The sequence below is a fragment of the Hipposideros armiger genome, unplaced genomic scaffold (genome assembly GCF_001890085.2).
Source record: "Hipposideros armiger isolate ML-2016 unplaced genomic scaffold, ASM189008v1 scaffold_67, whole genome shotgun sequence".
In the NCBI taxonomy this organism is placed as follows: Eukaryota; Metazoa; Chordata; class Mammalia; order Chiroptera; family Hipposideridae; genus Hipposideros; species Hipposideros armiger.
This window is the reverse complement of record NW_017731417.1, coordinates 3,535,379-3,559,447: the sequence shown is the minus strand read 5'-3', so window position 1 is coordinate 3,559,447 and position 24,069 is coordinate 3,535,379. Positions and strand designations below refer to the sequence as shown.

The 24,069-nt window shown below is 39.5% G+C and overlaps 1 protein-coding gene across 4 annotated transcripts in view; it reads left to right on the top strand.

Moving 5' to 3' along the window:
- RPS6KA5 (ribosomal protein S6 kinase A5) overlaps nucleotides 1-24,069 on the top strand; it is a 178,943-nt gene that overhangs the window by 135,933 nt on the left and 18,941 nt on the right. For all 4 annotated transcript variants that reach the window (XM_019642359.1, XM_019642360.1, XM_019642362.1 and 1 more), the window contains 6 exons: nucleotides 10,487-10,637; nucleotides 13,832-13,993; nucleotides 17,736-17,861; nucleotides 18,246-18,379; nucleotides 19,154-19,247; nucleotides 22,697-22,867. In XM_019642359.1, coding sequence (XP_019497904.1) covers nucleotides 10,487-10,637; nucleotides 13,832-13,993; nucleotides 17,736-17,861; nucleotides 18,246-18,379; nucleotides 19,154-19,247; nucleotides 22,697-22,867 — 838 coding nt within the window. The remainder of the gene's footprint in view (nucleotides 1-10,486; nucleotides 10,638-13,831; nucleotides 13,994-17,735; nucleotides 17,862-18,245; nucleotides 18,380-19,153; nucleotides 19,248-22,696; nucleotides 22,868-24,069) is intronic.

The window sequence follows — 24,069 nt, the reverse complement described above, 5'->3', positions numbered from 1 at the left end:
TTCCACTTGGCCTTTCCAACCTTAATTGCCCTCACTCCACAGGTCAGGGAACCAGTGTGGGGATTCTGCCAGCTGCTAAGTATGTCTGTTCCAATTATGCATTCTGGAACTTCGGAATAACCACAGGATGGGTTCAGGAACCCACCGAATCCACTGTGAGATGGACCTAAGCTAAACCTCCATTGATCACCTGACCTCCACAAGCCCCGACTCTGAATGGTGGGCCACAGTGACGTTTCAGGTCTTCTGGAATTAGTATCAGTTCAGAATCAGTGTCCAATAGTCCTTGGACTGGCTAGTTCCTTTTTTCCAATGTAGTTTCTCTGGTAAAAGGCCGGAGGTCCCTTTGGGGAAGGCTGGGAGAGAGATTAGCAGTATAAATCTTGGGGGGTCCTTCCCCAAGGCAACCCACCCTCCCCTTCATTCAAGAGGTTCTGGGTAATATAAACTGACTCAAGTGTGGAAATTCACTGAGGAGCCAGTTGACTGGGGGGAGGGCAAGACTGATGACAACGGGACACAAGGAAGCTGGAGGGTGCTGAATGTGTTCGTTATCTTGATTGTGGTGATGGTCTCACAGGTGTATACATATGTCATCAAGTTGTATACCTTGTATGTGGGAAGTTTTATTGTACATCAATTTTACTTCAACTAAAAGAGATTTTTTTAAATGTACATTTTACAAGACAGATCAGGAAGTAAATAATTTCTTGCTGTTCCAGCTATTTAGTACTGAAGTTAAGTGATCGGGATTATTTCTTGTTAAAATCACAATTAGAATCATGCCTGTTATCAAGTCATACTAAATATGACTTGGCTTATTTTAAATGGGCTTTTTGAAACTATTTCAGAATTATAGGAAACCTTGGCCATACCCTAGAGAATTTGGGTCCCCTTGCAAGGTCACATCTGTCATGGTGGCAGGCGAGGAGTGGCCTTAACTTGACAGCATTAAATAGTGACTCCTCTGATGGACTACCCACTTTCCGAGTTCACAGACACAAGCAATTTCTTTTTAGTGCTCCCTTCTACCACAGGTTGGCCTGTAGGGAGATGGTATATTGCTGGTTATGATGACAGGAACATTCTGAACCAAATAATGTTCACATTTTAATGGCTTTTATTGCCTTTAGATCAATCTGTTGGCATTTAGAAAGAGAAAGAGAGCCTGAATCAGATTTCTAAAATCTTAAAACTACAGCAAATTTTTCAAATAGGATTTTTTTCCTTTAATCAATTAATTATTCACTGTTATTTTGTTAATCTTTTGTTTAAAGTGTGACATTAACTTATGATTCCATGGTTTTTGGTGGGATTTTTTTTTATTATTATTCTTGAAATTAGCAGTGTAGTGACTGAATTGTCCTACCTTTCCCTCTCAAGATAGGCATTCTGATTGTCTTTCCTTGTGTAAAGTCTTTCATAGTCTGTTCTTTTAAAAATATGCTCCGTTAGGCAAAATGCCCATCGGTAGATGACTGGATTAAGAAACTTTGATACATTTACACAATGGAGTATTACTCAGCTATAAAGAAGGAAATAGTACCCTTTGCAACAATATGGATGGAACTAGAGAACATTATGCTAAGTGAAATAAGTCAGTCAGAGAAAGACAAATATATGATCTCACTTATACGTGGATTCTAAGGAACTGAATGGATGGGAGATGTGGATGGAGATAGTCTCAGAGACACAGAGGAAGAACTGAGGGTTGTTAGCTGGGAAGGGGTTGGGAATGAAGGAGAAGGGGAAGGGATGAGACAATACAAATTGGTAACTACAATATGGCCTCAGGGATGGAAAAAAGACAGTCTGGGGTATATAATCAGTAATGGTGTAAATATTTCTTAGGGGGCCAGATGGACTCATGTCTTATTGGGGAGACCACTTCATAGTCGGTGTAGAGGCCTGACCACCGTACTGTATTTCTGAAGCTGATGTTGAATGATATTGTATGTCAACTATAATTATATATGCATATAGTCATGGGACATGGAGTAGAGAGCGGGAACAGATTCAATGGAATTGTAATAGATAAGCATGATATCGGAGGTGGGAGGACAGTAGATGGGGAGGGGGGTTGTTACTTTGTGAGGGTGAAAAGGATAACTATTGCATTGTTCTGTACACCTGAAACTAACAATAAAAAAAATTTTTTAATAAATAAATAAATAAATAAAAATATGCCCCGTTAAGATAAATGCATCATTATCTTGTCCCCAAATGTAAATTAACCAAGGCTTTTTCTCATCCTTGAATTCTTCCATTTCTAAATTATTTTAATCTTCCCTGAACTCTGCATACTTTTTATAGTTTTTACTTGAGATGCTTCAAAATAATGTCTTTTCCAAGTTACCTACTTGCCTCTTGTTGTCTACAGGTAGCCTAAAATCAGAATAAAACCATTTTTCTGGTACATCAGATTTCCAAATGAAAGACTTTAGAATGAGAACAAAACCTCTCTCAGTGATGTTAGAATCCCTTCATGAGTGTCCCTGACAGCCATCTGCTTTCTGTCTGAGTGCCATCAATGAACGGAAGGCACCATTGTGTAAGGTATTTTCAAGGAAGCCCCTTCCAGTATTGAACAAGTTGAGTTGTATAGAAAAATTTCCCCCTTAAAATAAGCCGAAATTAGCTTCCTGTAACCTCTTCATGTCAATCCTGGTTCCATCCTCTAGAGAACGTAGGAAAGTCCTGTTGTTTCTTCCAGACGTTGCTTTAGGTATTTGAAGATCGTTTTATCTCAGGTAGCCCATTCTGGCTCTCCTAACTCTTCATAAGAAATCATTTCCAGATCCCTCACATCTTGGTACCATTTTGAATAAATACTAAATTATCAACATTATAGATTTGAGTGGTTTCTCTTTAGCTTTTCTGTGAATCTGAGTCTTATTTCCTGTGTGTGGAGTGTGATTTTCTTACTAATGTGTCTCCTGCTGGCTTTTATCACCTCTCTGAGAACTTCTTTTTTATGTGTGTCACTGCTGCATAGGAAGGCATCCTCCCAGTCATGGTACCTCGGTTTTTCTGCCTGCCCCTCCAAGAAGGAGCCCTTCTCTCTTCAGAAGTCAGTTTCCAGATTTGGCCAGGAGGGGGACAAGGTTTCTGAGGGAGGGTGGGAGTGTGCACTTATCTATGCAGCTAATCTTTCCTTTCTGGGAGAACAGTGGAAAAAAAGAGAGAGAGAGGGAGGAAAAAAAAAAAAAGCCCCTTCCAACGCCAGGTAGCCCCTGGCTAAGCTGCTTGCGTCTCCACCACTGTGGGATGTGGGCTGTGACTCCACGCTTCTCACTTCCCTCTTCTCCCCAGTTTGGGATTTTTGCCCCAGTAACTGCACGCCCCTTGGATCCTAGCGAACACCGGGTGGGACGCTCAGCTTCAGAGACTGAAAAAAAAAAAAGAAGGAGCTCTTTCCTTGACTGGGGCTTTGTAAACCATGATAACTGAAGTCGCTCTCACCTAGGAGTCAGGAGACAGGTTCTAGTCACAGCTCTTCCGTCATCGCTCACAGGGCCGTTTGTCTTACTTTCTCTGTCTTGGAAATGTAGAAAATATTTGCCAAGAGGTGTTTATTTGGTAGTTCATTGTCCATCAATAAAATATGCTTTCTTAATGTGTTTCATTGTACTGTTGTTATGTAAACATGATGTTATATCAATTCAGGTCCAAGTGTTATCGACGTAATGATATTAAATAGGGCTCTAACTGTGTTACTACTTAGGGCGGGGATTGGCAAAGTACTCGCACAGCCCACAGGCCACTTCCATTCTGCTGCCTGTTTTTTTGGGTGGCCTGTGAGCTAAGAATGCTTTTTATATTCTTAAATGGTTGGAAAAAATCAAAAGATGTACAATATTTTGTGACATGCGAAAATGGTATGGAATTTGAATTTGTGCCCATCAGTAAAGCTTTGTCAGGACACAGCCACGCTTGTCCCTTTGCGCGTCACCTCTGGCTGTGTTCGTGCTCCCGCAGCACAACCGAATAGCTGCTCCACAGACTGTATAGTTTACCAAGCCTAAAGTACTTATTGTCTGGCCTTGTATTAGTTATCCATTATCCTGCTAAGTAACAAATTACCTCGAACCTTAGCGGCTTAAAACAACATCCATGTATTACCTCATAGTTTCTGTGGACCAGCAGTCTGGGCACAGCTTAGCTAAGTCCTCTACTTCAAGGTCACTCACAGGCTGCAGTCAGGGTGTTGGCTGGGCTGTAGTTATCTCTGGGCTCAATTGGCAAAGCATCTGCTTTCAAGCGCATGAGGTCGTTGGCAGCATTCAGCTCCTCCGGGTTGTTGGACTAGAAGCCTCGGTTCCATGCCGGCTGTTGGCTGAAACCACCCTCAGTTCCTCCACGTGGGTTGTCTGCCATGGTGGCTTGCTTCTTCAAATCATGCAGCCGGGAAGACAGTTGAGAGAGTCCCCTAGGACGATGGGATGTTTTGTAACCCAGTCATGAAAGTGGCATCCTGTCATCTGTACTGTATAATATTGGTTATAAGAAAGCCTCTAGGTTTAGCCCACCCTAAGGGGAGCGAATCACACAAGGCCCCGAATACAAGGAGACACTGATCACAGGGGACCATCTTAGAAGTCTGCCTTCCAAGCGTCTTGTACAAAAGGTTTTAGGCAATTAACTTACTTGTCCTCTTGGTAATTATTTTAATACATTGATGTTGTGTGACGTGCTATAGTATTCTAAAACAAAATCAAGCAGTAATTGGTTGTATTTTTGTGTTTTATCCATGTTAATTAGTAACACCTTGAATTAGCTCATTTGTATTTAAAACTTTCTTCTGTTTATAGATGTGTTGCTTTTAGAGCTATGTATAGAATAATTACAGGTATCATTTCTTACCCTGTTTTAAGAAGAATTGGTATTTTTTCCTTGGCTTTCTTATCCTTACATCTTTATGATAAAATCCTTTATTGGCCTATTTTGTGAAGCCTTCTTGAGTCATAGTATGCTGTTTGTTTTGTTTTTTTTCTTTACTTCCTCATTTTAGGTATTTTTGTTCCCAATAGCAGCATCTATGTTTCCAGGCTTTTTTTTACTAGTAACCCCCCAAACCTATAAAGGTTTGTCATAATAGCTATTCACCAGCACGTTCTTCCACATGGCACGGTTGCAGCAGCTTCAGACTGGAGTCCAGTGATGGGAGGGGTGTAGCCAGGAGAGGAGCAGGGGGAAATGACCGCCCCCCCTTGGTACTCATATCATAGCCCCAGTTTTCTGTCTTACTATTTCCTTTCATCATCTTTTGGATCCATTTGCTCCTGCCTCCTTTGCACCATGTGGGGTAGAGCTGAATCATACTGTGTTATTAATTTGCCCTCTGAAGCCAACCTGGCTGGGGGTGCGGGGGAAGGGGGTAGAGAGTTTAGAGCCCTGAATAAAACATATTGCTAGGAGGACCGACAGGGTTCACATAGGCTGAGGGTAGAAGAAAATGCCTTTCAGACGGTGGGAAATACTGGGACCTGCAGACAGGAGGCTCAAGACTCCCTGGCATCCTTGGCAGGCTGTGTACAGCTCTCAGTGAGTCTGTGATCTTGTGATGAAGTTCAATTAATTATTCCTATTCTAAAAGTAATGTTTGTTACTGTTTAAAACACGCATAAGGGGGAAATAGTAATAACACCCAGAGACAAACACTGCTAATATATCTTTTTAGTCTTTTTCACCTATATAGTGTTATGCTATACTAGAAATATAATTTCATGTTTTGCAGCTTTTGTTTAAATTTAAAAGCATTATCTAATTACAGACGTTTCATAAATATAATTTTGTAGTGGCTATATAATATATTGTTGAGTAGATACACCACCATATGCTTTACATAATATGCTTTATTCCTCTAGTGTTGGACAAAAATTTAGAATAAGTGAAGTTTACTGAAAACTTTTTCTAACTCAGACAGGCATATAGGTAGTTCTGTAATTCTGGGACCACATGGGAAACAGGAAGTGAAAATCAAAATTAAGTCATGAAATTGGAAAGAATTGTGAACTTTTAAATGGAGGACAAAGAGAAACAAACAGCCCGTGAGAGTGCATGCATGCCATCTGCAAAAAAGTGAAAAAGTTATTGCAGGCGTCTGTTGAAACTGAGTGAGAAAGCTCCTGAGCAAGCAATGGAAAGCAATGTATTTATTCAGTAAATATTTGTCGAGGACTCAGCATGTGCTGAGGAATGTTCTAGGTTCTGGAAATAAAGCAGGGAACAAAACTGCTTTAAAAAAAAAAAAAGAAGAGCCCCTACTTTCTTAGGGCTTACATTTTAGTTGGGAGAGATACATAATAGGCAAATAAATATATAATAGTCTATAAATTCCATGAATAAAAATAAAACAGAGTGTGAGGAAACAGCTCGTTTTGTCAGGATGGTTAGAGAAGACTGCTCTGATAAGGTGACACGTCAGCAGAGACCTTAGTGGAGTGCCGAGATGAGCACTGCCCGTTATGTTTGTACCGTTGTACTAAAGATCACTGACACTTTTTCATTGGGACAGTTCTTTATCACTATTTTAGTGAACATAACAAAAATACACGTGCAAAATTTCATGGGTTCGCTTTTTCCACCACATTTTATTATGAAAAATTTCAAGTAACCTATTACAATGGACACCCATATACTCACTTGCCATGATTCTACCGTGAATATTTTACCATGCTTGCTTATTACATATCTACCCATCTGTCCACCCCTCTGTCATAGGTTTAATTTTAATCTTGACGTCCTTACTCTTTAATCCATAAGTTAATCAGTTGTGTATTTCTTTTACCACAGGGGTTTTCAGAAACTTTATGAATAGGAAGAAATTTTATATTAATTTTTAATATTGTAGACTTTAGTTTTCTTTCACTTTTCTTTTTACATGTAACTTCTCAATCCATTCAGGCTTTACTTGGGGTTGTGGACCAAGGCAAGCATCTTGCCTTGTTTATTTATTTCCCAAATAACTGGCCTCCCCAACACATTTGTCAAACAGTCTGCCTTTCCTGTGTTAACTGGTCACTGTTTAAAAACAATATGAGTTTTTCTATATGCCTGGGTATTTTTCAACTTATCTTTTCTGTTCACTTGATTTGACTTAATTTATTTTACTAGCGCTTTACTTTTACAATTTTGCTTTATAATTCATTCTAATATGTAGTTAGGCACATCCTGCCCAATTATTTTCTTTTTCAAAATCATCTTAGCTATGTTATATGCTTATTCTTATAAATAAATATTAGTATTATCCATATCCTAAGGTATCTAGTTGGAATTTATATCCATATCTGTATATTTCTTGCTTTTCTGAAAGGAATCTTTCCTCATCTGTAAGACAGGGATAATAGTAGCAGCTTTTTGATAGGATTGTTGTATGAATTGAATAACAGACGAGAAGTGTTCAGCGTGATACATCAACTCAGGGCCTGTCCTGATTTCACAGAGGGCTCTGCGATTTCCTTGGAAGCAAGGAAAAATCATGCTAAGTTATAACCAACTCAGAAATCAAGCACAATGGGAGAGGTGAAGCACAGCAGAAGCGTCTCCCGCTCTTGTTGCATGATGCCCTGGTACGGTTAGGAGAGGCATCCCGGGACTCGCGCCTGCGTGCCCACTGCCGCCATGCCCATCCTGCAGAGCCATGGTGGTCTGGGGTTCAGATTATCAGGCATACTCACAGGGCATGATAGGCTGGAACCTGGCATCAGTTTTCCTTAGCTTTCTAGAAGGATACAACATGACAACATCAAACGGCTTCATTAGGGGTCCTTCCAACCACCTACCTGGTTTCCCAGCCCAAAACAGACACACTCAGCCATTTGTGATGAGACCAAATGGCTAGGCATGGACCACCCCACATGGGAAGCACAACACGGAGGCAGTATCTCGTAACTCCCATGAGACAGCCTCCAGCACCCCATGAGGACACCCTTGGGGATAAGAGAGAACACACAGAAGCTTGTGTTTCCAGAAAGTGTTTTAAATAGTCCTGGACCAGAAAACCCTCAGGGCCTATGCGTCTGCTCAGACCTCTCAGGCCAGGTGCAGGTCCCCTCTCAGTGGTGACCTCACAGTAACCTAGCACGACTGACATTTCACATTTATCTTGACCCGGTATGTTTCAAGGAAACAGCATAAGACGGTAAATCCAAGGTCACCTTCCCGGAAGAGAAGACTTAAGCCTGCTGTGAGCTCTTTCTCCTTACCACCCCACCCCAGCTTCTGGGCCTCTTGCTGGCATGCGCTTGCCTAACAGGAAGAGGCCTCAGAGCTCCCCCTGAGCAGCTGCCCTCACGGAGCCAGCAGGGAGCCCGTGTGCTCTTCCTTCTGTGTGTCTCCTGCATGGCTCCTGCTTTCCCCCCTCCAAACGGGTGGGTGCTCGCCACCATCTGCTCGGTTCTGCGCCCGCTGGTCCTGGCCATGTCCTTTCACTCGGGAAAGGCAAGGGTTTGGGACTATCACGGGTGCTTCTTGGTGTTCCCTCATCAGTACTGTTGTCAGCAGGAATTCCTTCAGGTTTTTACTCGGCTTCTCCCTAAGCTGATCCCTGCCTTATCCAAATCTCGAGCCTTAGTCCCTTGCACGGGGCCCAGCCACACACCCAGCTTGTGCACTGAGGCTCGTACACAGTCCTCTTTCCTGTATTGGCATCCCCGTGGGGCCATTCCTGGTTTCGGGTGCTCTCTGCTCTCTCGCTGCTGCTCCTCTTGTGGCTGAACCCACTGTGGTCAACGTGACTGACCATTCCTTCCCCCAGTGCCTGGCATGGAGTGGACTTCTGTAAATGTCAGATGACTCAGGTTTAGGAAGTAATGGACGAACAGAGTCAGTATCTCAGAGGATGTCAGCCAAGTGCTTATTTCTGTTTGAAATGAGTGCTCCGAAAAATGAATGTCAGCAACCAGGTATCTATAGCCTGATCCTTTTACACAGCAAGTTGTTGCCTGCAAAGGTACTTTTAAAGGTGGAGAAAATAAAAAAGGCTATGCTTATTTTTCTCGGAGACACGGAGCTCCCAGTTTTCTGTCATGTATGCCCGCGCCTGATCTGAGAGGATTAAACCCTGCTGAGGAGTGAGCAGTGGGAGAAAACTGGAGAATAAAAAAGAAAAGAGGGTATTGCTTGTCTTTTTACTTGTTCCACCATCATTGTCTAGGTTCCCAGGATGGAGTGCTAGAAGTAGAATTTGCTTTGAGATGAACAACACTGCTGGAGTTTTTGATCAAAAGTTACAGTTCCGCTGTCATTCCCCAGCTTCTCCATGGCTGCTCACCACAGTCTGTGTTTCTTTGTGGGCTGCCGGAGGAGGAGGGAGTGCAACAGTTAGCAGCTCATTTGCTCAGGCATGTGCTGTGTTCCCGGCGCTGTGCTTAGCACTGTACTTCTGGGTACGGTTGTTACCCCATTTTACAGTTGAGGAAACCGAGGTACAAAGAGATTAATCATCTCATGGTCACACGGTCGATCAGCAGCAGAGATTGTTGAACTCTGAGTTTGAACTCAGTCTGGCTCCAAAGTTCTTACCACACTATACTGCGTCTTACAAATTTATTGTCTGTTGTTCCATAACAATTATTCATATTTTTAAGGTACAACAGGGGCCCTTTTTCAAACCCAAGTCATGGAGTAACTGTTTCTCTCCATGTACATACGGTGTTAAGCTTCTTAATTTCAAGCAGTCCATTCCATTATTTCTTTCTTATTAAATTTTTGATCTGGCTTTTAAAGGGGAGCAAAGGTACACTTGGATTGGGTCGACTTCTTCTGTGACCTTAGAATAAATTTATGTATTTCACCAAGAAGCTTGATTATCTCAATTTTTTACTTTCCATATTAATAAAGAGCCGACTTTGCTCTGTCTTTGAGTGCCACGTGCCTTCTAGGGCTTGCCTGTCTGTTCTGTTGTAGCAGGTCGTGAAGCAGATGCTTTCATCCCATGAAAAGCCCCCAGGTCTGGTGCTCCCTTTCAGATATCAAGAGCCATATCCAAGTGGCTCTGACTCTCCCTGTCTCCGTCTTCCTTCCCTCGCATCCCTGCCGGCGCTTTATGTTCGCTGGCAATCAGGGGAAGAGACCTGAGGCAGGTACGGTCGGGTTCCTTCTTGAACTTTCAAATCTGAGTGTTGAGCTCACTTCCCTGAATTTATTAAGAGCTGTCTCCATTGTGAAATCTTTAATCATATAGTCTAGTCTGATCTATAGATAGGTCTAATCTAGCCCCAACCCTTCCTTTTTTTTCCCCCACCAATTAAATATTTTGGACGGTGGCTTCTTATTAGGATTGATTTATATTGAAAACTGATCCAATACTTTTTGTTCCTGCTTGAGTTTCAGAAATGCGATTTCATATTTTAAATATGTTTTTCTCTTTTTTACATGTAGTTCAATTTCAAAGTGTCTTACACTATACTTGTTTTTGCTAAGAATACCATCACTATAACTTCATCCTCTGGTTGTTTTAACAGCAAGTTTTATCTGCCTACAGGAGAATATTGAAAAGTGAGCCTCCGTATCCCCAAGAGATGAGTGCTTTAGCTAAAGACCTAATTCAACGTCTTTTGATGAAAGATCCCAAGAAAAGATTGGGATGTGGTCCACGTGATGCAGATGAAATCAAAGAACATCTCTTTTTTCAGGTGAAATTTGTTGTACAAATGGTTTTATGTGCCCTGCTGTTTCGGGGAGTTTGAACATGGTCCCTTTTGGAGTCACTTTCTTCCTATTTTCACGTACATTGTGCCTTTTTAAAATGACAAGGACCCTTCTGGAAGGATCATAATTCTATTTGTAGAGACCTAAATGGTCTTTTTCTCCCTAAATGAAGCAGGAGTGGGGAGGATCATAACATTTGATTTTCTACGTGCTATAGTTGACCCTTGATTATAACATTTGATTTTCTACATGCTATAGTTGACCCTTGAACAACGTGAGGGTTTTTGACACCCCCAACCCCCATGCAGTAAAAAATCCAAGTATAACTTTTGATTCCTCCAAAACTTAACTACAGTCACCCCTCAGTATCCTCAAGGGGATTGGTTCCAGGACATCCCCCACTCTTCCCCGGACACCAAAATGCAAGGATGCTCAAGTCCCTTATGTAAAATGGGGCGGAACAGTGCATGCAGTCCACCCTCTGCATTTGCGGATTCCCAACCACGGATCTGTTTTTGATCTGTTCTTGGTTGGATCCTTGGATGCAAAAACCAGGGTTAGGGAGGGCCTACTGTATATTTATTGAAATTTAAAAAATCCATGTGTAAGTGGATCCACACAGTTCAAACCCATGTTCTTGAAGGGTCAATTGTAATTGGTTCGAGTTTCTGAGTATTCATTTCCATTTATGATCTCAAGATTTAGGCATAGGGACTGAGGAGACTTTTATTACATTTTTTGCTTCTCTCTCAGTTCATGAGCCACTGTGTCACTAACCCTTTTAGATAGTGATTTCATCTCTTGTTTTCTCAGGAGAAATCTTAGAAAATTCAAAATCGACCTATTTCCATTTACATATCTGCAACATGTAGAGAATTATTCAGTTATCTTCTTTGTACTTGAGAAAGTGCTTTTCTTATTCTGAAAAAGCCTAATGAGACCATTGTATAGAACGCCAACACATCTGCTCAATTTAGTTTGTTCAATTTTGTCCCCAAAAACCCTTCAAAATTTTAGATAACTGGGGAAAAAAAGTTGAATTGACTGAGTTGGCTAGTTATTTCAGTCTAAATAGTCAACCTGGGATACCATGACCTTGATTTCTAAAACCCTGAGCTTATGACTTTGAAATAATTTAATATCAACAAGCATGACCTAAATATTTATGGCCTAAAGGGACCATCCAAGTTTTATTTTTATTCTGCAAACTGAGCTTTTACATTATTAGCACCAAAACAAATGAAAATAGCATACCAAAACAAAGAGAAAACTCTGCTAGAGTAAGCTTTCATGTTGTTAATTAATTGTTTTTTAAATATAGAAAAACAAATAGTGATTGAGAATAAGAATTATCTGTACTTCGGTGCTCAAAAAAGAGCACATTTATTTCAGTCAGTATAACTTTTAAAAAATCTAATATACATCTTACAGAAGTTCAGTAGCGTAAGAAAAATACATTTAGAATAAAACTTTCTCAGCATGTACATTTCATAGGTTCATATGGCTCAGAAAGGTTAATGTTTGAACAAATGATTTCAAATATCTTGAGAAGTTTGGCTTAAAAATTAATAATGTAAAATTCAAGACAGTATTCAAGCAAAATGTCCCCCCCCCCCAATATTTTCTTAGGATCTTTTTCTCCACGGTTCTCTCTATTTGTGAATATTCTATCTTTCATATTAGAGAATTTCTTTTTCTATAGCTTGGAATAGTAATTTTAGCTTATTTAATTACCTTGACTTTTTAAATGACAGGGACCCGTTAAGAAAAACCAGAATTTGACTTGTAAAGACCTAAATAGAGTAAGGTAGAGAGAATCATAACAGCATTCAATTTTCTGCATAGTAAATGTTCTCCTACTAGAACATATTTCTTTAAATTACCCCTTTACTCTAGAAGTTTCTCTTAGTGTATGTACAATAGCCAAGCACAAATCATATGCTTGTAATGATAAACGTTACAGCCACATAGAGGGAAGAACACTAGAAAAGCCAAGAGACGGTTCGAAGCCAGACCCTTCCACTAGCTAGCGTTTAATAAAAAGGTTAGGTCTTATTTCCGGGCTTCAGTTTCCATCTGAATCAAATAAAGAGATAAACTAAATAATCTCTAAAACCCATTCTAGCTGAAAAATTAGAAGATCTTTAATTTTTATGATTTTATCTTTTTTGCCTCCACAAGAGGGCATAATAAAACATTTTATGCTAGTTGATTAAACTTACTGAATGCCATCAACCTAGAAATGCAAGTTCCACATTTTGCCATCTCTGAAATCAGTAAGCATCTTACGGTGGACAACCTCTTACCATCCTAATTGGTAATGCTTTTTCTTCCCTAATTGTACATAAAACACTGACATGTTTTACTATCAATGATGACATCTTAGATTCGAAGAAATATATTAATAGGATATCTATCTGTAGGACTCAGGTAAGTATTATCTGAGGTTTTTTTAAGTGCTAGAAGGAGCATAAAGAAAACAGTGGAGGGTTGAATTTGAATAATATGAAACAGCAGTTTATCAGGCTGTAAGTATCTGGCGTGGTGGAAAAGGGCTTTGGATCATCCCATGGGGAAGAGAACAGGCGATGTTTATAATGCCTGAATACAGTTGAATGAGGAAAGTGATTACATCAGTATGTTAGTATCGTTTAAACCTATAGATGTAAACAAATGCATGACTTATAATGAGGTTGTTTATTTTCTAATCTGTCCAGATGACCAGGAGAAAAAGCAAGTACAGGAGAACTAATTAGCACTGCCTCTAGAAAACAGGAGTCTGCCTGTAGACTTAATATTCATATCCACAGAGCATTTTAAAGCCCTTTATTACACTTTTGTTTTGACTTGATACATTTCCCAGGAGGCTCAGAACAAATGCAATTTTTCTGTTATCCCTAAGAGTAAACTAGGTGTCCTGGTGCCCCCCAGAGGACACGCGGAGACTCCACAAGGAATGGAAAAGGAGCTCACCTTGCAGACACAGCATTGGCTGGATCTGTAAGCTCCAGTCAGAAAATGTACTCGTGCTTATAAAAATATTTTTTTAACCATTAGTTTGAAATGTATGCCTCTCTTTCTATGGTCAACTAAAATCCTAATCTGGCTTTGTTATTCTTAGAAAATATAGTTCAATTTTGCTGATTTCTACTTTGTACTCATTTTCTTGCTCTGCTAGAAAATCAATTGGGATGATTTAGCTGCCAAAAAAGTGCCGGCACCATTTAAACCAGTCATCCGAGACGAATTAGATGTGAGTAACTTTGCAGAAGAGTTCACAGAAATGGACCCCACCTACTCCCCCGCAGCGCTGCCCCAGAGCTCCGAGAGGCTGTTTCAGGTAATCCCCAAGGGTGTGCACTGGCCATGGGTGCCTTGAAAGAAAAGGTTAATTTTCCCACATGAAAGTATTTTTGGCATCTAAAACACAGGATTCTCTAATCTCTTCAAAATTATTAAATACAGAGATATTGCAAATTGTTAACTGAAGCTTATGATTTGTTAAATAGCAGTCATTGTTTATGTGTTTATTTTTTTATATAAAAAAGTGTTGATTTTATACCTAAAATTTTATGTCTGTTCAGGCTCTTTAATAGAAAATATAATATTACTTTATTTTACTTCCATTCATATACAATATTCTTTTTTTTTTACATTAGAGTTGACATTCAGTATTATTTTATATTAGTTTCAGGTGTACAGCATAGTGGTTAGACATTTACATAATTTATGAAGTTATCCCTCCCCCCAATGTCTAGTACCCACCTGGCACCATACATAGTTATTACAATATTATTGACTATGTTCTCTATGCTGTATTTTACATCCCTGTAACTGTTTTCTAACTACCAATTTGCACTTCTTAATCCTTTCACCTTTTTCACCCAGCCCCCTAACCCAACTCCCATCTGGCAACCATCAGTTTGGTTTCTATATCTGTGAATCTGTTTCAGTTTAGGGGTTTTTTTGTTTATTTTATTCTTTAGATTCCACATATAAGTGATATCATGTTATTTGTCTTTCTGTGACTTATTTCATTAGCATAATACCCTCTGGGTCCATCCATGTTTCGCAAATGAAAAGATTTTATTTTTTATGGCTGAGTAATATTCCATTGTATTGTATATGTACCATAGCTTCTTTATCCAGCCGTCTATTGCTGGACATTTGGGCTGCTTTCATATCTTGGCTATTGTAAATACCACTGCAGTGAACACAGGGGTGCATTTATCTTTTCAAATTAGTGTTTTAGATTTCTTTGGATAAATACCCAGAAGTGGAACTGCTGAGTCATAAGGTAGTTCTGTTTTTAATTTTTTGAGGAACCTCCATACTTTTTTTGTAGAGGCTGCACCAATTTGCAGTCCCACCAACGGTGCACGAGGGTTCCCTTTTCTCCACAACGTCACCAGCACTTGTTTGTGGATTTATTGATGTAACCATTCTGACTGGAGTGAGGTGGTATCTCATTGTGGTTTTTATATGCATTTCTGTAATGATTAGTGAGGTTGAGCATCTTTTCGTATGTCTGTTGGCCATGTGTATGTCCTCTTTGGGGAAATCTCTGTTTAGGTCTCTCCCCATTTTTTAATTGGATTGTTTGGCTTTTTGGTATTGAGTTGTATGAATTTTTTATAAATTTTGTATATTAAGCCCTATTCAGATATATCATTGGCGAATATCTTCTCTCATTCAGTAGGATCTCTTTTCATTTTGTTGATGGTTTCCTTTGCTACGCAGGAAACTTTTTAATTTGATGTAGTCCCATTTGTTTATTAGTTTGTTTGTTTCTCTTGCCCAAGGAGATACATCAAAAAAATATTACTAAGAGCAATATCAGAGTTTACTGCCTATGTTTTCTTCTAGGAGTTCTATGGTTTCGGGTCTTACATTTAAGTCTTTAATCCATTTTGAGTTTATTTTTGTAGATGGTGTAAGAAGGTAGTACAGTTTAATTTTTAGCATGTATCCAATTTTCCCAACACCATTTATTGAATAGACTGTCTTTTACCCTATTGTATATTCTTGCCTCCTTTGTCATAGATTAATTAACCTTATAGGCATGGGTTTATTCTGGGCTCTCTATCCTATTCTGTTAATCTATGTGTCTGTTTTTATGCCAATATTATGCTTGCTGTCTTGATTACTATAGCCTTGTAGTATATCTTGATTATCGGCTAGCTTGATACCTGCAACTTTGTTTTTCTTTCTCAAGATTGCCCATGGCTCTATTCGGGGTCTTTTATGGTTCCATATAAATTTTAGGATTATTTGTTCTAGTTCTGTGAAAAATGCCATTGATATTTTGATAGGGATTGCATCGAATCTATAGACGGCCTTTGGTAGTATGGACATTTTTTTTTTTAATTGGGGAATTGGGGGAGGGGAACAGCGTTGGAGAATTGGGGAGGAGGACCAGCCAAGTTGTTGTTCTTCAATCTTTGTTGTGGAGGGTGCCAGTCGCCATCTGGCTGCCCGTCAGCAGCTCGTGGCCTCTAAGCTCAAGGTGCTGTGTTATAGTCTTAGTTGTGGGTGGATGTAGCCTCCATTCCATGCAGGAGTTGAACCAGCAGCCTTGTTAAGAGCTCACACTCTATCCACTGAGCCATCTGGGCAGCGGCTCAGCTCAAGGTGCCGAGTTCAGTCTTAGTTGCGGGCGGGCGTAGTCCACCATCGAACAGGCAGTTTTGTTGTTAGGATCACGTGCTCTCACTGCTGAGCCATCCTGCCACCTGTTGGCAGCTCAGCGGCAGCTCAGCTCGGGCGCAGAGTCACTGGCCCATGTGGGAATCTAACCGGCGGCCCTGTTGCTTAGAGCTCACGCTCTTAAGCTAACTCTTAACCAACTGAGCCACTCGGCCGGCCCAAGTATGGACATTTTAACTGTTAATTCTTCCTACCCATAACCATGGTATATAATTGCATTTATTTGTATCTTCTTCAGTTTCTTTTTTCAATCTCATATAATTTTCTGAGTACAGGCCTTTTACCTCCTTGGTTAAATTTATTCCTAGGTATTTTATTTTATTTTTATGCAATTGTAAACTGGATTATTTTCTTAATTTCTCATTCTAGTAATTCATTATTGGAATACAAAAATGCAACTGCTTTCTGAATATTAATTTTGTATTCTACTTTGCTGAATTCACTTATCAGTTCTAATAGTTTTTTGGTAGAATCTTTGGGGTTCTCTATATATACATATACAATATTCTTTAATTCATAAGTAGTGTTACCTGATTCTTTATCTTCAGTGAACAATTTTAATTGCTTTTCTAGAAAAATATTTAGAAAGGATTTTATATTTAGAAAAGGATCTTTCTCAGACTTAAGATGAAATATTCTAAATATTAAATGGCATCATAGCTTCACTTCTTTGACTTCCATTAGTATATCATTAGCGTTCTTTAATCTGGCCATCTGGACTGTGTCTGTAGACCTTCGTGACACTAATGTCTAGCACTGGTCTGGCCGCGTAGTAGATGTTTAAAAACATGCTCATTGAACTAGTTAGTGACTGTTCTAGCTTGAACAGGTTAATCATCCATCATTGTATCACTTTTGGTTCAGCGCATCATTCTGCCAATTGATTTTATTCCTTTTCTAGAACACAATTTTGAATTTAATTAGTCTAAGGAAATATAATAAGAGATAATTGCTGAATTAGAAACCAACTGTAATGAAATTTGCTTTTTTTTCTAGTTTGAAAATCACTTGGATCACTTTGCTTAATACCTTAACCCCACCTTTTTGGAGAAGTTAGTTGTGTTTATAAATGAACTTTTATCAGCAATGCAAAAGAATTACAGCTATGAGTCAGATTTGGGGAGTGGAATAGGAAAGAGGTATTTTTCTGCCTTTAATTTTGAATTGGTTTAATTCCACCAGAAGATGGCATTATCTCCTTCAGAAAAGCATCTTTCTATTAATTTGAAATAACCTTGCATTTTAGATTACAAATAAAATAAAATTAGATTCACCTTAACAAATAGTTGAGTGTTTTTTATTATTTTTATTTTGTCAAGTCTGTGTTAAACTGGAAAATTGCAAGTCCATATTTTTCACCTTTCCTTTTGTTTTAGGGCTACTCCTTTGTTGCTCCTTCTATTCTGTTCAAGCGTAATGCAGCCGTCATAGACCCGCTTCAGTTTCACCTGGGACTTGAACGTCCCGGGGTGACAAATGTTGCCAGGAGTGCAATGATGAAGGTACATAGATGTGGTTAATTAAATGGCCTATTTATGGTGTGAATACTAATACTGATTCTCAAGTCCAGTACATGTACTAAACCTACCATTCAACTAAGATGCAATTTTAAGAAATGATTAAATGAAGATAGCAATATTCACCCTAGCTAGAGAACCATTAGCATCAATTTGAATGAACTCCTTTTTACAATGACAGAAAATTATATGTCTTAAGTAAATGACAGAGTTGAACATTGAAGGAGCTAAAGATGAATTTTAGAAGATTATAAATGTATTCCATTCATATTTATTAACATTAGTAATGTCCTGTTACTATTATTTTTATTTTATCCCTGTGTATTACTGATATTCTCTTAAAGTTAAATGATGATGGTTTCTTATCAGGACTCTCCATTCTATCAACACTATGACCTAGATCTGAAGGACAAACCATTGGGAGAAGGAAGTTTTTCAATTTGTCGAAAGTGCACACACAAAAAAAGTAACCAAGCATTTGCAGTCAAAATAATCAGCAAAAGGTAGGACCATTTCTGGCAGTCTCTCTTATGGATTCATTCTAGTCAATGGAGTCTGTAAATTAAGATTTTTATTTAAAAGGAAATCAACAGTATATTGTAAGGCTTTTTACCCGCAGGTTTAGCCATTCAGCTCCTCTGTTGATCTCTCGCTATACTTCTCTCTCTAGTAGGTATTTTCTGCTAAAGTCATCCATTTTGGACATCAATCATAGTATGATATGCCTTTGACTTTATTATGAGAAAACTTCCTTGTGGCAGTGACATTTAATCAGACTTACTTAGTGAGTTCAGCAGTTGTTGCCATTTCCTATTTGTTGTATATTTGAAATACTTTTTTTCTGAAATTATTCAGCAGTCTACTGGTAGCTTTGAGAGCCAGCTCATTGTTTTGGTAACTGATTATTCCCTCCCTGATTATATACTCTTATTACCAAATTGGCAGGCAAGTAAGGCATCCATTTCTTCTTGTGATTAGCTTTTTTCTGACTCAGAAATAATCAGTTTCTCAACAATATGTATTACTTGTTCTGGTGGGTAGTATGACTCATTACTGGGTTGTCGGAAAAGTCTTGACGCATTTTTGCAACGAAAAACATAGAAAAAATACATCATGACTTTTCTGACAACCCAATACTTTCATGGAAAATTCATTGTAATACTTTATGACACTTATATTCTGAATACACTGTAAATAAAAACAAAATTGGGGTTGGGCAATACTGACATCAAAACTTGGTGTAGAAGTTTGTAGAGACTAATTATTTTATCTTGTAGGATGGAAGCCAATACTCAGAAAGAAATAACAGCTCTGAAACTCTGTGAAGGACACCCCAATATCGTGAAATTACATGAAGTTTTTCATGATCAGGTATTCCCCATTTTTTTTCTCTGCATACTAACTCACATTCAAGTTTCTACTTTTCACCAGTTTTGTTGGTGCTGCTGGGTCAGTCAGGAATGTGGGACGTCACCCAGAGGGCAGAGAAACCACTCCACGCACACTTTTACCCACCCCCACCCCCCAAATCCATGCATCCTTTCACATCTACTGTGTCTCGCTCAGTATTAATCATGTTTGACCTGGAGTGAGGACAGAGGGACAGGAACTCAGTGCCACTGCCACAAGCTGCATTGTACTTACTGCCAGTTCAGCTGCTACCACCATAGCTTAATCACGCATACCTCTCAGGACTCAGAAATTGTCAGCTTTCAACTTCCTTTCACTTCTAGAATAGAACATAGAGAGCCTTAAGCATGATTCGTGCAAGCCAAAGAACACATAGGAAGTGGAAGGGCAAAGAGACTCATTGCAGGTGGCAGTTTCTGCGCAGCCCACAGGCCTGTCACGCTGCCCCCTGTTCTTCTACGCGCAGTCCCACTTTCTAACAGGAACCTAACCAGACGAATGTAACTTTGGATATGGGAGGCGTGCCATTGTGTCGGGTCCATGTCTCCTCTCCAGTTCCTGCACTGTCATCGTGTATGACAGAAATTGCTCCACTGCAGCTGTCTTCCACCCGGGGAATCACTGGGATGACACAGCCCTAATCAAGACAATACAAGAGCTGAAACCAATCATGGATGGGTTTGCCCTAACTTTTCCAAAGAAGAAACTGAGATTCGAAGGGTCATGAGACTTGTCCAAGGTTACATAGCAAGTCAGTGAAAAATCCAGTTGGGAAAACCTGGTGTCCAGTTCTGGGCTCACTTTGTTGTCCTGCTCTCACATCCATGTCCTAGGAGAGCTGTGGCCCAGTTCTCCACCACACGGAAATTCACCCAAGTGCTGTGCCCAAGAATGATATGTCCTGGTGAAACCAGGCAGCGGCAGCATCATAACTGAAATAACTGCTGCCATTTACTGTCACATCCCTTATGTGGTCCAGGTACTCCACATGGATTACCTTAGTCAATCCTTGTATAACTCTAGGAGGTGAGAAAACGGCAACTCACGGAAGTAACAGGCTCTCATGGTTTGTGAGTGGTAATGCTGACTCTGAACCCAAGCAGTCCAATTTCAGAGCAAGCTTTTCATCACTTTGCTCGGCTGCCTTAGGGGAGGCAGAAACACGCCCCAGCTTTCACAACAGGTGGCGGAGCAAAAATAATACCATCGTCTTCTCGCTCTTCGGCTCTCACAGCCAGACAAGGAGCATCTTGTCACAGGGGCTCGGTGCTGCGCCTCTCCTGCCTCCACCTCATTGGGTTACTCAGCCACAGTGCACGAAGTGAGTCCCCTGTCCACTGCAGGTGCTTGAGACGAGCCTGGACAACCTCCCAGTGAAGAGGATGCACACATCAACCAAGGGGTTGGCGCGTGACCTTCAGCACCCGCTCTGTGGTTTTGCAGCTGTGCCCCCAGCTACAGTCCAGCAAAGACTGGATCGCTGACCTTTAGGCTGTCAGATCCCAGGAATGGCATCCCTCATTTTTTATGTCACAAGTTAAATTTATTATTTTCTATTTTCATATTCAAGAGTTACTAGACTATAAATTATCTCCTGACACAATCCTATATGTGCTAGTATAAATATAGGATCAGTCTAATATGCAGATGTTGAGATCTTGGGTGGTTTTTTCCATGATGGTGACACAGTTGCCTAGATCGTCCCCAATCCACACAATCTTCCTTCCAACTGATGGGCGAAATGGATTGAGGGTGGGTCTTCAGCCTTTGACTGTACAGCAGTGTAGTTTATCGTGTGTACCATGATTTGTGCTTTACCACTCTTATTAGTTTAGTCCTCTATTGCTGCTGTAACAAATGACCACAAACTTAAAACGATACAAATGTATTATCTGACAGTCTGAGGATTAAAAGTCCACAGTCAGTCTCACTGGTATCAAGTCAGGCTGTCAGCAGGGCTGCTTCCCTCTGGAGGCCCTAAGGGACAGGCCATTTGCCTTGTGCCTTTTTCAGCCTCACAGACATGGCCCACATCCCTCTGCTTGTGAGTCTTCCATGCATCACTCCAGTGTCTTGTTCCCATAGTCCCCTCTCATACTGCTGACTCCGATGGATAACTGAGATGCTCTCCCCATCTCCCGTCCCTCAGTCACACCTGCTAAGTCCCTTTACCAAATAAGGTAACATCCACAGGCTCTGGGGAGTAGGATATGGCATCTTTGGGGGTCATTATTCAAGCTACCACATATACATTTTCTCATCGTTACCTACATTTTATTGGCAACGATCCTAAAGTTCATAGAGGTAAAGTAACATTCCCAACATCATAAGTGAGTAACAGAACTGGCAACAGGTTCAAGTTTAACTCTAAAACCCGTCTTGTAAACCATGGTAGGTATCGCTCCCCTTTCTTTTAAAGCTTACAGGCATGTCCGTTCAGCGCACCTTCATCTTTGACCTTGTTGTCTGATGTAGAAACTCAAACTGGCTTGGTCTCGCGCAGCCTGGGAACAGTTTTCATATTAAAAGCGTTGTTCACCCTTTACAATTTGCACAATATGTGCAGAACGATGTATTTTTAATTGTCTTTCTTATGAAGCAATTTTTCTGACTTTTGCTGATTCAAAGGGAAACATTTTGTTTGCTGAAGTGATGTGGGTGCTATAATGCACAGCACCTAAATCTGAATATTGATTTGATATAGCTCGTCTTAAAACATTTGTTTTTATTTGAGAGCGGATATAAACCCTTTGCTTTTCGATACCTTCTGTGTGTTCTTTACGACAATGTGTGCAAAGCATAGTAAGTATATAACCATTTAAACCATTTAACTAAGATAATGTCATTGGGATCAAAAGCAGTTATTTTTCAAAAACCCACAGTGAGTTATGAGTATTTGCCATAGGCATTAACAGGAACCCTGAAACTCATCTGTTGAGCCCTAAAAGGAGGTTTAAAGTGATGTCACCAAACAATGCCTCTTTTAAAAAGTAAATTTGCCATTAAATGTGTGTGTCAGGCAGTTGCTCATCCCCCATCAGTACCCGGCTATATTTATTTACAGCAGTCAGTTTCACATTATTATCAGCACTAGGTTGTACTTTAAAAAGAAAGATATGTAAACTTGATAGAGAGCGTTGGAGTGGAATTCAAATGAAAGAGTTAGTCAAGGAAAGGATATATAAAGATTTCACTGCAGTACTTAAGATTTTCCATGACCAAAATAGAATTCTAAAAAAGCCCCATTATCCTTCAGCCCTTTCCTCCGAAACACAGGGATTACTGATGATTATTTTAACAAGGGGTTATTTAAATTCATTGGTGATAGTTTAAATAGTCAGTAAATGTTTCCTAAGGTAATAAACGTGTCTTCATTAAGGCCTCGCGCTTTATTCTTCCTCCTTTTCTAGCTTCACACTTTCCTGGTGATGGAACTTCTGAACGGGGGAGAGCTGTTTGAACGCATTAAGAAAAAGAAACACTTCAGCGAGACGGAAGCCAGCCGCATCATGCGGAAGCTTGTTTCCGCCGTCAGCCACATGCACGACGTCGGCGTGGTGCACCGGGACTTGAAACCCGAGGTAGAGAAGGACATTGCCTCTCACGTAACTCAGTCAGATGCCGGTAGAGCATGTCCCCAAATACGCGTGGGCTTTTTTTCTTTCTTTCTTTCTTTCTTTTTTTTTTTTTTTTTTTTTGACTTTTGGGGCTTTCTGCTAAATAGATACTTGCAAATATCATGTTTCTTGGATTTTTTTTCTTTTCTATCTCAGTCTAAAAATAAATTTGTCCCTTTTTTTTTTTCTTTTTGCCTGCTGATCATCCCGAGGTTCTATTTCTAAGTGTGAGAGCCTTTTATGGAAGAAATACTTTATGCAACAGTTGTGGACTAAAAATAGCAATGGAAATTTTTGTAATGGAAAATAATATCCCTTCTATATGTATACCATTTTAGAGGGTTTTTTTTTTAATGAAGTATTTTGAAAGCTTATTTTTCACATTTGTAATCAAACTGATTAGCTCAGAAATAGGAATGGATATAATTCCATTCTAAATATTTAAACATAAAGAATTGTCTTGGTTTAATTAGTTATGCCATCCTTAGATGTGCTTTCTTTTGCGTATGTACTATAATATTTATAGAACTGTGTAACAATGCAGAAGTAGCAGCTTTTATATTTCTTCTTTGAAAAGGTTAATAAAGAAGGTACTAACCCTTTATAGTATCAAAAATATGAAAATTCCTCCCTTTTAGAAGTCATCAAAATAATAATGCAGATTAAAAACTAAAGCCCAGTAATTTATAAAAGAATAACAATGAATCATCTTTTGCCGTATGCAAAATTATATGTATTCCCTCTTTAAAATGGAGCTTCCTTTTTAATTACCGTGTGATGATAATGCATTTTTAAGTATACTTAAAATAATGTTTAAATAATATACAAAATAAAATAATAAAAAAGTTTATTTTTTGTGTTAGACCACAAAAGTGTATTTTTCAAAAAGCACCATTTTTGCCTTTTATTTAAATATCCTGGATTATTGGTAGGAAGGGGTTGTTTTTAAAATGGAATTCTGTGCATTCAGATATTATTAACTGATTCCTGAAGTAAACTTCTGTCTGTGTACTTTCTGTTACTGTTATTCACATTACTAGCAATTAATCAAAAGTGAATTGTGTTTTGTGAACTTGCAACTATGATAGCTACCCCTCTGCTTCCTTCATCATAGTTCTCACTCTCCTACATAACGCCCACTGAAAATATGGTGCTCTGTACGTTGA